We start from the raw sequence: 13,686 nt of genomic DNA on the forward strand, positions 1-13,686 counted from the left end.
GCGAAATACTGCACAGCCGATTTAATAAATGATAAAATAATAATAAATAGAGGCAGAAGGTGGAGTGTAATTTTATTTATAAAAGTTAGTTAAACTCGGTTGAGTTGTTGGTGAATATTTTTCCGTGTACCCAACAGACTGCATTATTTAATTATTTTCAAGAGAATGAGAAGTAGACGGAAAAGATACTGCCTTAGTAGCTGCGCAACGGGAATATGTATCTATCCGTCTAACCGACTAATTTAGCCCGTGGCACAAGAAATACGCCCGGTTTTTGTATGAATTCATTAGCAATAAGCTCCGTACTATTTAACTAAAAACATTTTGTGTTTTTTGAAACCGAGGAAGCAGAAATAACTTTTTCAAATCTCTGATTATATTTTCGAGTTTTTGTGCCTGAAGGAAATATTAAGATTTTTGTTTTTTTTTTCTCTTTATTTTATTACAAAGTTTTTTTATTAATTAATATTATTATCACTCATATTAAAATTGTATTTTTATTTATTGAAAATAGTTGATATTTTGATTTTCTTTGTTGCGAGAATTAATCATCTTTTTGATGATTATTTAGCTTTTAAAAATTCAGTAAGATTACAATCTTATCATCATTTTATAAGCTATCAAATTTTATTAAATTTTGAAGCTAAAATATATTTAGTAAACCAATTAGTTCTATTTAGAATTTTTTGACGTTTCTTATTTTTAATTACAAACTTTTGAAAATAATTGTCTATGAACACGTTGCTAAGAATTTTTATAATTTTTTCTGTGGTATTTATAAATTTAAAAATTACAATTTTTAACTATCACTATCCAAAAATTGTTGTAAAAAAGTCAGGACTTAATTTCCCAGCTGACGAATTCTAAAAGTGACTGCATGTAACCACCAAGGGCTGAAAAAAGAAGGACGCTGAACAGAATTAAACTCTCTCTAAGCGAAGCGAAAAAGTAATAAACATCAATTTGCACAAAGTATGCCGGGAATCATCCAAAAATAAACCGTAGAAAAATGAGTTAATTAAACTAAATGAATAATTAAATATAACGCGAAATATTTTCGTCAGCGCTAATTTAGCGGTTACTTTTTCGAGCGAACCTTTGAAGCTGCGGCCCGGGTTGTGGTGAAGCGCGAGGGTGTAAATAAGGACTGAGGACTGCTTGGGTGTACCGGTGGTGAAGAAAAGACCGAGGGAAAACAGAGACGTCCTTGAAGGGCAACCCTCCAAGGAATCCCTTTGTCAAGCGGAGCAGTTGACGCAAACGGTATATTTTACATAACATTGTGCGGATCTGTTAGGAATGGTTAATGCTTATGTTCTGATTCACTGAATCTTTGGATTGTCTATTATACAGAGGGGCATTTGGGTGTGTTTGAGTGTGAGTGTGTGACCGAGGATCTCGCGCTGGGCACCGGGGTGCGAAAGCGAGTCACAACAGTGGACAAACATTAGGAAGCTTCGATCTCGCCGTTGTGAATGCTAAAAAGGGTGGTGCTGATGCTGCCGGGCCGAATGAGCGAGTGAGTGAAAATGAAAATGAAAGAGGATGAGGATGAGGGTGGGTTTATGACGAGCAACCGTTTATACCCGGTAGCTCTTTGTGGCAGTTTAGCGTTTCATGTCGTATTCCGACTCATTGGAAATTAAGGAGTGGGCTGGAGAAACCGTAAAGGGAAATGGCTTTTCGGTAAAAGAATCCGTAATGTTTGTGAGAATTAAATGAAAGGCCTCAAAGAGGTATGGATTTAAAAGATATTTTCAACGCTTTGATAAGATCTTTTTTCATGTTTTAGTTTTATTTTTTTTATCTTCAATTAATTATTTTTGCTATTAATAAGTATCAACGAAAAATTTTGGATTTCGAAATTTGAAGGTAGGTCATAGTAAATGTATTTTCAGAAATTTCATTTTTATAATTATGTCTCATATAAATTTTGAAATCAAATAAAATAAGGTTTCCAATAAAGAAAATATGACTAACTATGGCAAAAGCTTTATAATAATTCATTAAAAAATTTTTCCAACAAGTAATTAGAATAAAATATAATTTCAGAAAATACATTTGCTATAGATGACTCTTAAAAAGTTTCAGCTTTTCGAAATTGGTCTTACAGCTTAATTTTAATATTTTCTAGTTTCTCGCTTTGAAAACTACTAATTTTCCAAAAATAGGGAGTTATTGATATTGGTCCGATTTTGGGAATTCAAGTTTTCATCAGATCTTCATATTTTGAGATGTTAAGCTGACAAAAAAAGATATAAATTTAGAAAAAAATTTCAAATTAAAGTCCAGAAAATAATTTTGAAGAAATTTCTTTCTGATTTTTTGATTTACACAATTTTAAGTAGATTTTACTCACTTCAAGAATCTTTCTGCTTGATTCAAAATTAAAAAATTCTTCTTTCAAATCAAAAATAATTTTTTACTAATGTAAAAACGTCATGTTAACTTTTAAAGTCAATCAGCTGAACCGTTTCAAAGATATTCAAGAAATTAAAACCAAAAAACAACTTTTTGTTGAGATAACTTTCAAATTTATCAACTAATAGGCAAAAAACCTCACATAAATTTTTTATGCCAGAAAACACTGCGTCTATTGCAACCATAAAAATTAAAATCAAACAAAGTGTTTAGAAAATGTTGTAATTTGTGAAGATAAAAATTCCAAAACAATATTACTCTACAAAAATTCTTGTTTACCACTTTTCAGATTTTTCAACTAGTAATGATAAATAAATTAGTACTTAATTACAAAAAATCATTAAACTGACATTCTGAACCTGGTAATTATCACCCAAATATTAAGTATTAAATCTGTTTATAGAGTAACAAAAAGTTAAAATGAAAGGGTGGTGGTTATGTTTGTGATTAAGAAGCAAAGTAATATTGGATAAGATGTTGACAACAAAAAGCTCGTAACTAAGTCTGTGTATGTAAGCGCAACCACGAAAGCTTTCGTAAAACAGCAGATGGTAAATGAACGTCAGGCATACCTACACGGGTATAAGACACAGATTGGGCTGGTAGGAAGCCTGACAGACAAACAACTAGCATCAACCGGCAACCAGGTTGTTGGTTGTATTAACTCCACAAACATCGACAGTTTACAAGGCGCTGCGGCTTCGATGTAATTAGCTGCAAAACCATTTTGTTACTTTCCAGACGCTGTTCTGCCTCTGTTCGTAACGAGAGCTAGAGAATCCATTGCCATGCACTTTCTCCTTTAACTTCAATGTTGTCAGGTCTTTAGACTTGAATCACGTACTAAGTTTTCCAACCCTGCATCTTGATATTTTCGAATATAATAACTGTGGAATCACATTGAAAACAAATTTGACTGGTCCGATGTGAAAAATATAAAGTACTTCCCTTGCATTCCGTCACTTGACTCTTTTTTACTTTTTATTAATATTGTGTTCGGCAACTGCACAATCAACTAGACTGAGATTTATACACAACAGGGATACGGACACGAACTTGGACATTGAGTCTCCCTCTAGAATTAGCCAAAACAGGCGGTGATGCTAGGATCGGGTGTCAGTGTAATTGGGACTCCAGGGAGTTGAACCCTCTGATTCAGATTCACATTCACATTCTATTCTCTTGTTTTCTCGCTAACTAAATTTTAAGTCGCTAAAAGATTTCTGTGGTAATTAAATAACAACAAAAGTTATAGTAGTGACTTTTGTTGGCCATTTCAGGCTAAATATGAGGATAAAAAAATTATTCATTATCATTTTTTTTATTTTATATTTTTTATAGAAATTTGTACGACAATTGACATATCGAACTTAACAAAAATTTGTTTAGATGTTGATTAAACTATAATCTTCTTCTATACTAATAAATGGAGAGACGGTTTTTTTGTCCGGTTATACTGCGAAAACTACTAAACCGATCGGAATAATACTAATACCATAATATGCAGCGTGTTTCGGAGAAGGTTTTAGTGAATTTAATGATGAATGAATAATGCAATAATGAATTTTTATTGCAACTAATTTTATGCTATTCGATTGTCATTCGTTAAAAATAAATTTCTTAGTTCTATTGGTTATGTTTATATACTAAGCAGATTTCTTCACTTATGAGACCTGTAATTTCTTTAACTGAAACTTTCAATGCTCATCACAAATTTTTTTTTTCTTTATATCAATTATTATTCATTTTTGTAAGATATACACAGTAAAAAATTTTTCGTCATTTTGTAGGATGTTAAAATTTGTGTGTTGAATATTACACTCTAGTGTGTAGAATTTAACATTCTCATGTGGTGATTTAATGATTTAACACACTAGAATGTTAAATTCTACACACTAGAGTGTAATATTCAACACAAAAATTTTAACACTCTACAAAATGACGAAAAATTTTTTACTGTGTAGACATTGAAAGTTACAATGAATAGTAGCTAGATTAATTACATGAATAAAAGGTGCATGCCAATTCGATAGAATTTGTATCTGTGCAATTAAAAACAATACTCTAATTAAATTTCAAGTCTAGATCTAAAAATGCAATTCCATAAAGCGCCCAGCGGAGCGGGCGAGTAACAGCTAGTTTAATGATAAGCTTCTTAAGAGATTGAAAAAAACGATTTTTATTTTATAATTTAACGTATCAAACTTAACTTTCTGTCGGAAATTTTTAGAACTAAATTTAACGTCTTTAAAAAATATGTCGGTTTTTTTGAGCCACCTTGATAAACATATCAGGCCATATTAAAAAAATTTTTACATGTTTTGATTCATAAAATTTGTAATTTAAAAAAAAAATTAGCGACTTACATTCTATATTTGTAAGAACAAAAAAAAACAATAAAACACTCCTACGGAGAGTTAAGTCTTGGAACCTTTGTTTAAATGTCATCTACTGGGTCGCAATAATTCAAAAGTCATTCATTATACATACAATTGCTAACAATCATTTGATTTTATCAATACTAACAACGATAACGATAATAATCTCAATTCATTGAAATTCTATGACATTATTGATCACAACTATAATTTGTTTATCCTGGGTTATTTTTACTGGCAAGTGGATTGAAAGGTCTAGGGTGGAGTTTGAGAAAAATAACCTCGATAGTTGACAGTTCGGGTCATTAGTTGAATCAAGAATAAAATTGTAAATTATGAATTGCACAATTCATCATAGTTTAATTGAATAAATTGGTTGTATGTTGTAAATATTACAGTTTTTGTTTTTAGTTCATTTAATTTTGAGAATCAACGCAAGCACACAAAGCCGTGAAAGTCTAACAGAGTTAGATGTGGGGTGAAAGGGTCTCAGTGAGTTTCCGGAGGCTCGGTCATTTCACGTCTAGCTGTCATATTCATGTATTGACACTAGTCGGTTGACTAATGGACTGCTGTTGTCCCAAGCTCGTGTTACCACCGGGGCTCGGCTTTTTCGCCAGTAGTTTCTCCCGCTCGCCACCAATCCAATGGATCTTATCAAATTTACTTTTTGTAAGGCTATAACTCATCACGTCCCATCACATTATGTTATATCACATCACATCACATCGTATCGTATCATAAAAAAATGAAAATACACAATAGGGGAATATCGGGATAAAACTTATCGGGATTATTGTTGTAATCACTCTAACACTCACAAAAACTAAATTCAAAATCATCAGCAATCAATCATACAACTATTGAACAAGTAAACTTAATGGAATTAAAAATTTTACTAACAGTTTTAGATTCAAATTAATATAAATATTCAATTTTTTAAACACCGAAAAAAACTTCATTCAAGAAATAATATTCTGTTGAAAATTTCATTAATTTTTTGAGATATTTAGTTTGAAGTAATTCAAAAAAATTAGGAAAACGGTTGACCCTGAAGGCTATCCCTGCAAATTCCCGCTACTTTCGTAATTAAGCGCTCAAAATTACACTCATTAGGTTTTTGAGCTCTTTGAGCTCAGAAATATAATTTTCGTGTAGTTTTGAGCTCTCAGAGCTCAAAAATCTGATAGAAGTTTAATAAAACACTATTTTTTGGATTTTTAAACCGCAATAACTTTTGAATGAATGAACCGATTTTTACGAGGTTGGCGGCATTCGACGCAGTTCTTTAAATTCTATGATATATTATTAAACACACATTGATCAGACCGGAAATTTCGGTGTAATTCGAAAAAAACACTTTTTTCGATTTCTTTTGTCAACGATAACTCGCGAACGAATAAACCGATTTTCACTGGCTTGATGGCGATCGACGTGATTTTTCAATGTTAAGAGCTGATTAGTTTTTGAAATTGATCGGTCAAGCCGTTTCAAAGTTATTAAAAAAAAATCACATTTAAAAAAAATTTTTTTCGCGGTTTTTTTAAGATTTTTCAAAATCTATTCGTCCGAATCGGTCCAATTTGTATTCAAAACCTAAGTTTAATCGAACCCTTTCGAATGGCACCAAACGCGATCAAATCGGTTAAGCCGTTCAAAAGTTATGAGAGGTTTACACACACATACACACATACACACACACACACACACACACACACACACAGACATACAGGCACCATCACAGGAATAGTCAGGGAAGGTTCCTAGGACCTCAAAACGTCGAGATCTGATGAAAACTCGATTTTCGAAAAATGGGGTAAAAACAATAACTTCCCGATTTTTGAAAATTTTCAATTTTCTTAGTGGGAAGTTAAAAATTCAATTGCGAATAAAAAAAATTAAATTTGAGGGTTAAGAGAAAATTTTTTTTGATTGAAGAATTTAATGAACCATTTCAATATTTTTAAACAAAATGGCCTATACTTTATAAAAGATTCAAATACATTTTAGAATAAGCTCAAGCAAAATATTTTTTTTTTCTAAGTATTATTTATTTATATACGGATTTCTAGTGTACAGGCGTAATAACGCCCTTTTACACCCTAAGCCTTATCATTCTGCTTAGTTAACTCTGCCTTATTATTGCGGCTGTGGACCGACTTGTGCCTTCTGTACCGCATTTGCCCTGATCCTCACCACTCGGTTATTGGAACAGTAACATGGGAAAACCACAGAGAAAACCCATGTTAGTACAGTCGGAGCTGGGTTAAGTCTACAGTGATTGATAAGAAACTCTTCTTTATCGACCAATGGAGCATTAGGCCCCTCTCCTAGTGTGCAGAGATCCCTCGGGCTAGCCAACGCTGACTAGAGTGGTCACCCATTCAAGTTGTTGCTTAAAATGTGTGATCGCCCAAGTCAGACGTGTGCCGCCCGGCTATCTCTGCCACTTCCAGAGGCTGGCAATGTAACGTAACGCACATATTTTTAATTATAATCACTGAAAAATATTGATGCGTGCTGGGATCAAACCCGGGTCTCACTCTTTCGAAAAGCGAGCACCGAGCCGACCAGGCCATTGCCAACCTCTTTTTTTTTTCTAAGTAATTTTTTTTTTAATGAAATCATTTTTTCTTGAACTAAGAGTACAAAATTCTTGAATAATAATTAAATTAATGTTAGTTTTGGAGAATTATATTAATTAATCGTTGAAGACAAATCAAAGTCAACGTTATTAAAAAAATATAACTATACTCTGTAGTTTGTAATGAAAACAAAATCAGTAAAACTATTTTTGAATTATAAATAAACATTTTTCCTTAACAGTATAATGTCTTTTCTTCAGCTCGTATTTTATTGAAATAATAAATTAGTAAATGTAGATGTCACGTTTAAAAAGTATCGATTCGCGCTCTGCTCCATTTCATTGAAAAGGTAATCCATTTAAAATAGAAAAGAACAATATAATCTACATTAAATATCTAATAGAACAGAAGCCTAATGTCGATCAACGTCATTGGAATTCAATCCGTAACCTTCGAGGGTATTAGGACACTAAAAAAATAGTGCAGTCATTGTCGAACCATCAGCGATGAGCTTACACTCTCTATTTATTTATTTTCTTCTTTTTATTTCAACTTTAGCTCCCATTCTTATTCTTTACTCTCAATTACTTCCCCTTGCATTCGTATTTTGACAAAATTCGGCTCATCAATTCCACGAATTCATCACCCAGCAATTCTATTGTCGCGTTTTAATTTGATACAAAACTCCAACCCCAACATAATTCCCATATATATCATATATATAGATATATATTTATAAATTTTTGTATTATATTCATAATCTCGGTTTTTTTTCTATCGGAAAACACTCTGTGACGTTTGAAAAATGAGTATTCTGCAGAGTTTAAAAAATGCTAAAGTCTCGAGTCATCGATCTCGGGAACTGTCGATCCGTTTGTCAACTGCGTTCGCGATACGAGGGAGAAAAAGACTGTTCACTGTTCTATGGACAGTGCTCCCTCATACTCATCTTCATCCTCATCCTCATCTTCATTCTCATCCTCATTCAGCAGCCCCTTTATTTGGGCTCGTGTATCCAACGAGTTATCCGACACGTATTGTCGCCAGCCATATTTTATTTACGACTTTGTATTGCACCCACGCAGAATCTGTAATGCTGCTCCTTGTACATTTTGCGGACAAGCTATGACACTTGATATTACAATATTACAACCTGGATCGCGGATCTCCATAAATCACTTTTTCTCTTATTTATCTATCTATACTAATAAATGGGACGTTTTTTTTTAAATGCCTAAGTGAAAAAATTACTGAAGCAATATACATAAAATTATTAATAGATGCAGCGTGTTTCAGAGAAGATTTTAGTATACAATAAATTTTAAATTGCTCATCTGTAACTTGTATTTTTTGTTTTAGTAATTAATAAGTTTTATAAATTATAAATTCGTTCTTTTCAATTCTTATTTATTTGGAAAAAAATATAATAAATAAAAATTGATTTATTTATTATTTTTGAATGAACATCTATTGATTATATGAAACTTTAATGTGAAATAAAATTTGAATGAATAATTTATCTTCATCGCTTTCCCATACAGGAAGCCCCAGAGTTGAATGACGGGGCCATGTCTGGGACATTATTGGGAAGCCCATCTTGGCAAACCTATATTGTCCCATGCCCGGGCTATAACTGGGCAATCAGCCGTGGCCATTCCAATGATTACCCAGGTTTGGGCCAAGACTGAATAACCTAGCCTTGGCCAAGCCTAGCGTCACCCTAACTTAGGCCAAGTTTGAGTAACCTAACCTTGGCCGTTGGATGGTAACCCTAACATGGGGCAAGACTGGATAACCTAGCCTTGGCCAAGTCTACAGTCACCCTAACTTGGGCCAAGTTTGTGTAACCTAACCTCGGCTGTTGAATGGTAACCCTAACATGGGCCAAGACTGAATGACCTAGCCTTGGCCGTTGGATGGTAACCCTAACTTGGGCCAAGATTGTATAACCTAACCTCGGCCGTTGAATAGTAACCCTAACATGGACCTCGACTGAATAACCCAGTTTTGGCCAAACCTAGAGACACCTTAACTTGGGTTTTGAAGTCTTTATATTCACGTGACATTGTGATATGACGATCCAGACTTGGGCCAGGACTGGGAAACCTATCTTTGGCCGACGCATGATCACCCGAGCGTTAGCCAAGACTGGGAAGCCTAGCCTTGGATTTCGAATGGAAACCCAGACTTGAGCCAGAATTGAGCAACCTAACTTTGGTCATTTAATAGAAAATCCAAACTTAATTAATCATTAAGTAACAGAATTTGGAACAGTAAATATTTATTGCTTAACGAATATTTGATAGCAAATGCTGAAATTGAAAATTTATTTTTTAAACAAAACAATTGTGTATCGTCAAAATTGATATAGTCTTAAAAAAATTAAAATATAATAATTTACAGTTGAATTTTTAATATTAATAATTTTAAACATTAAAATTTATTATATGATATTAAAAATATACAGAATGATTTACAAAGTCTAAAGTAATATAAGAACTTGACTTTTGCTTTTTTTAATTACTAAACATTTGTAAAAAATAGATAATTTTCATCAAAACACAATATTAAATAACATAAATTATATAAATAATAAACCGTCACCCTCCGTCACCACATAGATTTAGTTCATATGAATGATGAGATATATATATCAATTTATCGGTCGTACGGCATAGGGGTTAGTTATCGGTCTGGCAAGCGCGCGGCTCGGGTTCGAATCTCGGTTAGGGCAAATGCGAATTTCACTTTATTTCTCTAATTAGCGAAAGTTATGTCTAAATTAAGAGTTAAGTCGTCTAAACTTGCGTTAGCTCTACATCAAAATTAAAATAAATCAATGACAATTAAAAATTTCCTTTTTTATCATTTCAACTAAAAACTACTCATTTTATACAAAATAATTTAACCGTGTCGTAAAATTTTACTATTTTATTTCAGAGAATTTAATTTATTCGAAATTGGGTTCTTAATACTAATTTGGTTTAATATTAAACAATTAGATTCTAAATATATTTTATAATCTACTTCTTTTAGTAAATTCTATAGTGGTAAATAAGCCTGGGCTTGCTTTGGCTTAAAAACTTGGGCCAGTCTTGGTTAACAATCTTGGGCCAGTCTTGGTTATCATGCTTGGGCCAGTCTTGGCAACCAAGCTTGGCACCCTGTTATCACTCCAGACTTCTACCAAGGCTGGGCCAAAGCGGGTTTACAAGCATGGGCCAGAGATAGACAGCATTGCGCCAAGCGTGGCCCATATCTGGCCCCGTCGTATTTTCCTGTATAGGTTTGTAAAAATTTTTTTAAGCTATGCTTGTTTCTTATAATATTATTCTAGAAATTTATGAAATTTAAGGGACCTTAAAAATTACTATAAAAAATAAAAAGACACAAAAAAAAAAATTTGACGAAAAAGTAAGAAAAAAAATTAAAAGACGACTAATAATTTTTTGTATTTTTCTTCAGAAACTATATTCGACAATAAAGAATATGAAAAAAAAAAAATTTTTAATGATCCATAGGGTTTTAAAAAATACATTTAACTTGACTTCACAGCTAATAGTATGAATAAAATAAAAGTCCCAATCGCATATTCTATTTCAAGACGGAGAAGGGAGTATTCAATCAAAATCAAAGTAATGGTAGTAATAATATTCAAAACAGATTGAAGATTTGAGAACTATACCGAAAGTTTCGTCTGAGAATAGAGATAGAAAGGGGTGAGCTTAAAGCCGCGGTCAAAGGAACTAGCCCATAAACACGAGACAACTATTCTATTACCAACTGACATCCGATCCAAAGTTGGTTGAGCGATCACGGCCTCTGGTTCGCTCCGTTCCATTACTTGGATCCTAAGTCGAAGTCGCCAACTGAATAAGGGTGGAAGGCCGAAGTAACGATGCTACCAGTACTACCAATATGTACTATAATAGTTATAGTTAAAGTTATAGTTACATATTACTTGTTACGTGTTACATGTTATCTACCGGCATCTCAGACCATACCAAGGTACCCAAAGAGAAGGAACAGCATCAACACTGAATAATAGGATGACTGGAGACTTTATGGCTCAGTGTCTCTACGGCTTCTTGATTTATTACCGAGTTAACCCCCCCGAGTGCTATGAAACCCGTTCGAGACATTCAATACACCCCAAACCCTCTCTTATCCGTCATACTCTCGATGACCCGTCCCAATCACATTCCCAGTCGATTATTACCTCACAAATCGAACAACTACACTCTCAACTTTGCTCCTTTTCCAGCAGCCTTAAGAATCAATACTTATTAATTGTACGGATAAAATTTGTGCATGATGTTTGTAGGAAGTATGCGTTTCAAAGTTTTAAAACATTTAGTAACTGTTAATAAATATTAATAAATCGATGAATAACCAAGAATTTAGAGACCGCATAGAATTTGAGGTGATTTTTAATAATAACAACGTTATAAAGTAAATTTTAAACTTAAACGGTGATTTTTCTGCAATATTTTCCGTGAATATTAATGCTCATTATTTCTACAAAATTATAGAATTTAACAAACGACTGAAGAAAAATAATAAACTACTGTTAGGCGTAATTATTATTATAGCTTTTAAAAAGTTAATCTTTTTTTATCTTTCAATGATGCTGAAGTGTGGACCGAAATAAACATTTATGAAGCCTATTATTCTATTTGACACTGATAATGGAGGAAATAACATTTGCTCTATTACATTTAAATAATTTTGTCGGACCCGTAGGACTTAATGATGAATAATTTTTTTTCAAGTTTTGTATTAATTATTTTAAAAAATAAAAATTTTCCAACTAACTTTCATTAGTGATTTATTAATATTTAATTTAATTTTTCACTTACTTCTAGTCTTCTGCTCATCCTGCAGCTGTCGATCGAGGCTGTCCTTGACTTCTCTTTCTCTGAGTACATCCATCTTCAGCTCGGCTGAAACATAAAATGAACAACAAAATAAAATAAAATTCTCAACAAATGATTAAATTTTCACAAATTGAGAAATTGAATCAGAAAATAAGAGAAAGGAGAAGATAATTTTGATTGGGTCAAGTTAATTTGCTATCAGGTCCATGAGCAAGTAGCAGCAGTAGAAGAAGTAGTTATCGTAGTCCAGCTGATCGAGCAGCAGAATGTCGGAATAAATCGGCGGCACGGTTAACTGGCTTCCTGATTAAATTGAACGATGTAATACTGGCCGGTATGAAGCTGGTTCGAGCTCGCATAGTTACCTCTAATAGAATTATATTAAGACATGGAAATTCTACTCTTCTTCTTGCTAGCTCTCCAAAGTATCTTGGTATTCCGGGGAATAGGAAGTTAGTTGGTACCTTGGTTTGGTAATACCGACGATTCCCATCTCCATCTCTATCTTCATTTCCTTCCCCGTGTCTTACGTCTTTGTCTCAAGCTCCGTTTCTGGTTGTTCTTGTCTGCTCAGCTTCACTCAGTTGCTGCATCCCCCAGGGAGCTACCACGCTAAATTAGCCATTTCAAATCTCGGCGAGGGTCGTTACATACAACTACTACTAAAGTGAATACACCCAACATCCGAGTAATGTTTACATTGTTATTGTTGTAATTTATAATGCATTGACTACAATAGTACTGATTATTGTTAGATCCAGGGTAGAAAGCTTGCTTATAATTACGGGTTTCAATTTTAAGGATTAAATTTTTTTAAAAGTATAAAAACTTCGAAAAATTATTCTTTAAAAGTTGTGTAATTTAGTTGAAGACTAAAATCTCAAAATTTTACTTGATTTGGGAATTTTTTGGCTTGACTCAAGATAAAAATTTCAAATTATGAAAATAATTGTGAAGAATTTAGTTATTTTGAATAAAAAAAGTTCTTGATCTAAAAAATGTTTCTTAGTTTAAGTAAATTTTACATAAAATAATTTTTTGCTTGATTCAAGAAAAAATCTTTAAAAGAAAAGAATTTTAAAGAATTTAATTATTTTGAATCGAACAAATCTAATCAATTTTTTTTTATTAATATAGTTTATAAAAATTTGATTTATTTGTACGACAATAGTGTTCACAATTTTTAACGGGTCTAATTAAAGCTTATTTTTTGATGAAATCAATTTTGAAGATAAGCCAAATTATTTAGAAATATCGAAAATTTTAAATTCTAAAATAAATGCAAAATATCACATCATACTTTGACTAATTCTTTCTAAAACAACTCCTAAACGCAATAAATTATTGAATTTCTGTAAAATACATTTAAAAGTTCATTAAATAATCTTTCAATGATTTGATAAAAATTTTATAGTGTGTTCATTT

The 13,686-nt window shown here is 32.5% G+C and overlaps 1 protein-coding gene across 6 annotated transcripts in view; it reads right to left on the reverse strand.

Moving 5' to 3' along the window:
* Positions 1-13,686, reverse strand: part of LOC123273099 (dachshund homolog 2) — a 230,557-nt gene that overhangs the window by 46,682 nt on the left and 170,189 nt on the right. For all 6 annotated transcript variants that reach the window (XM_044740336.1, XM_044740345.1, XM_044740331.1 and 3 more), the window contains one exon: positions 12,244-12,327. In XM_044740336.1, the coding sequence (XP_044596271.1) occupies positions 12,244-12,327 (84 nt within the window). The remainder of the gene's footprint in view (positions 1-12,243; positions 12,328-13,686) is intronic.

This window comes from Cotesia glomerata, linkage group LG1 (genome assembly GCF_020080835.1).
Source record: "Cotesia glomerata isolate CgM1 linkage group LG1, MPM_Cglom_v2.3, whole genome shotgun sequence".
NCBI lineage: Eukaryota > Metazoa > Arthropoda > Insecta > Hymenoptera > Braconidae > Cotesia > Cotesia glomerata.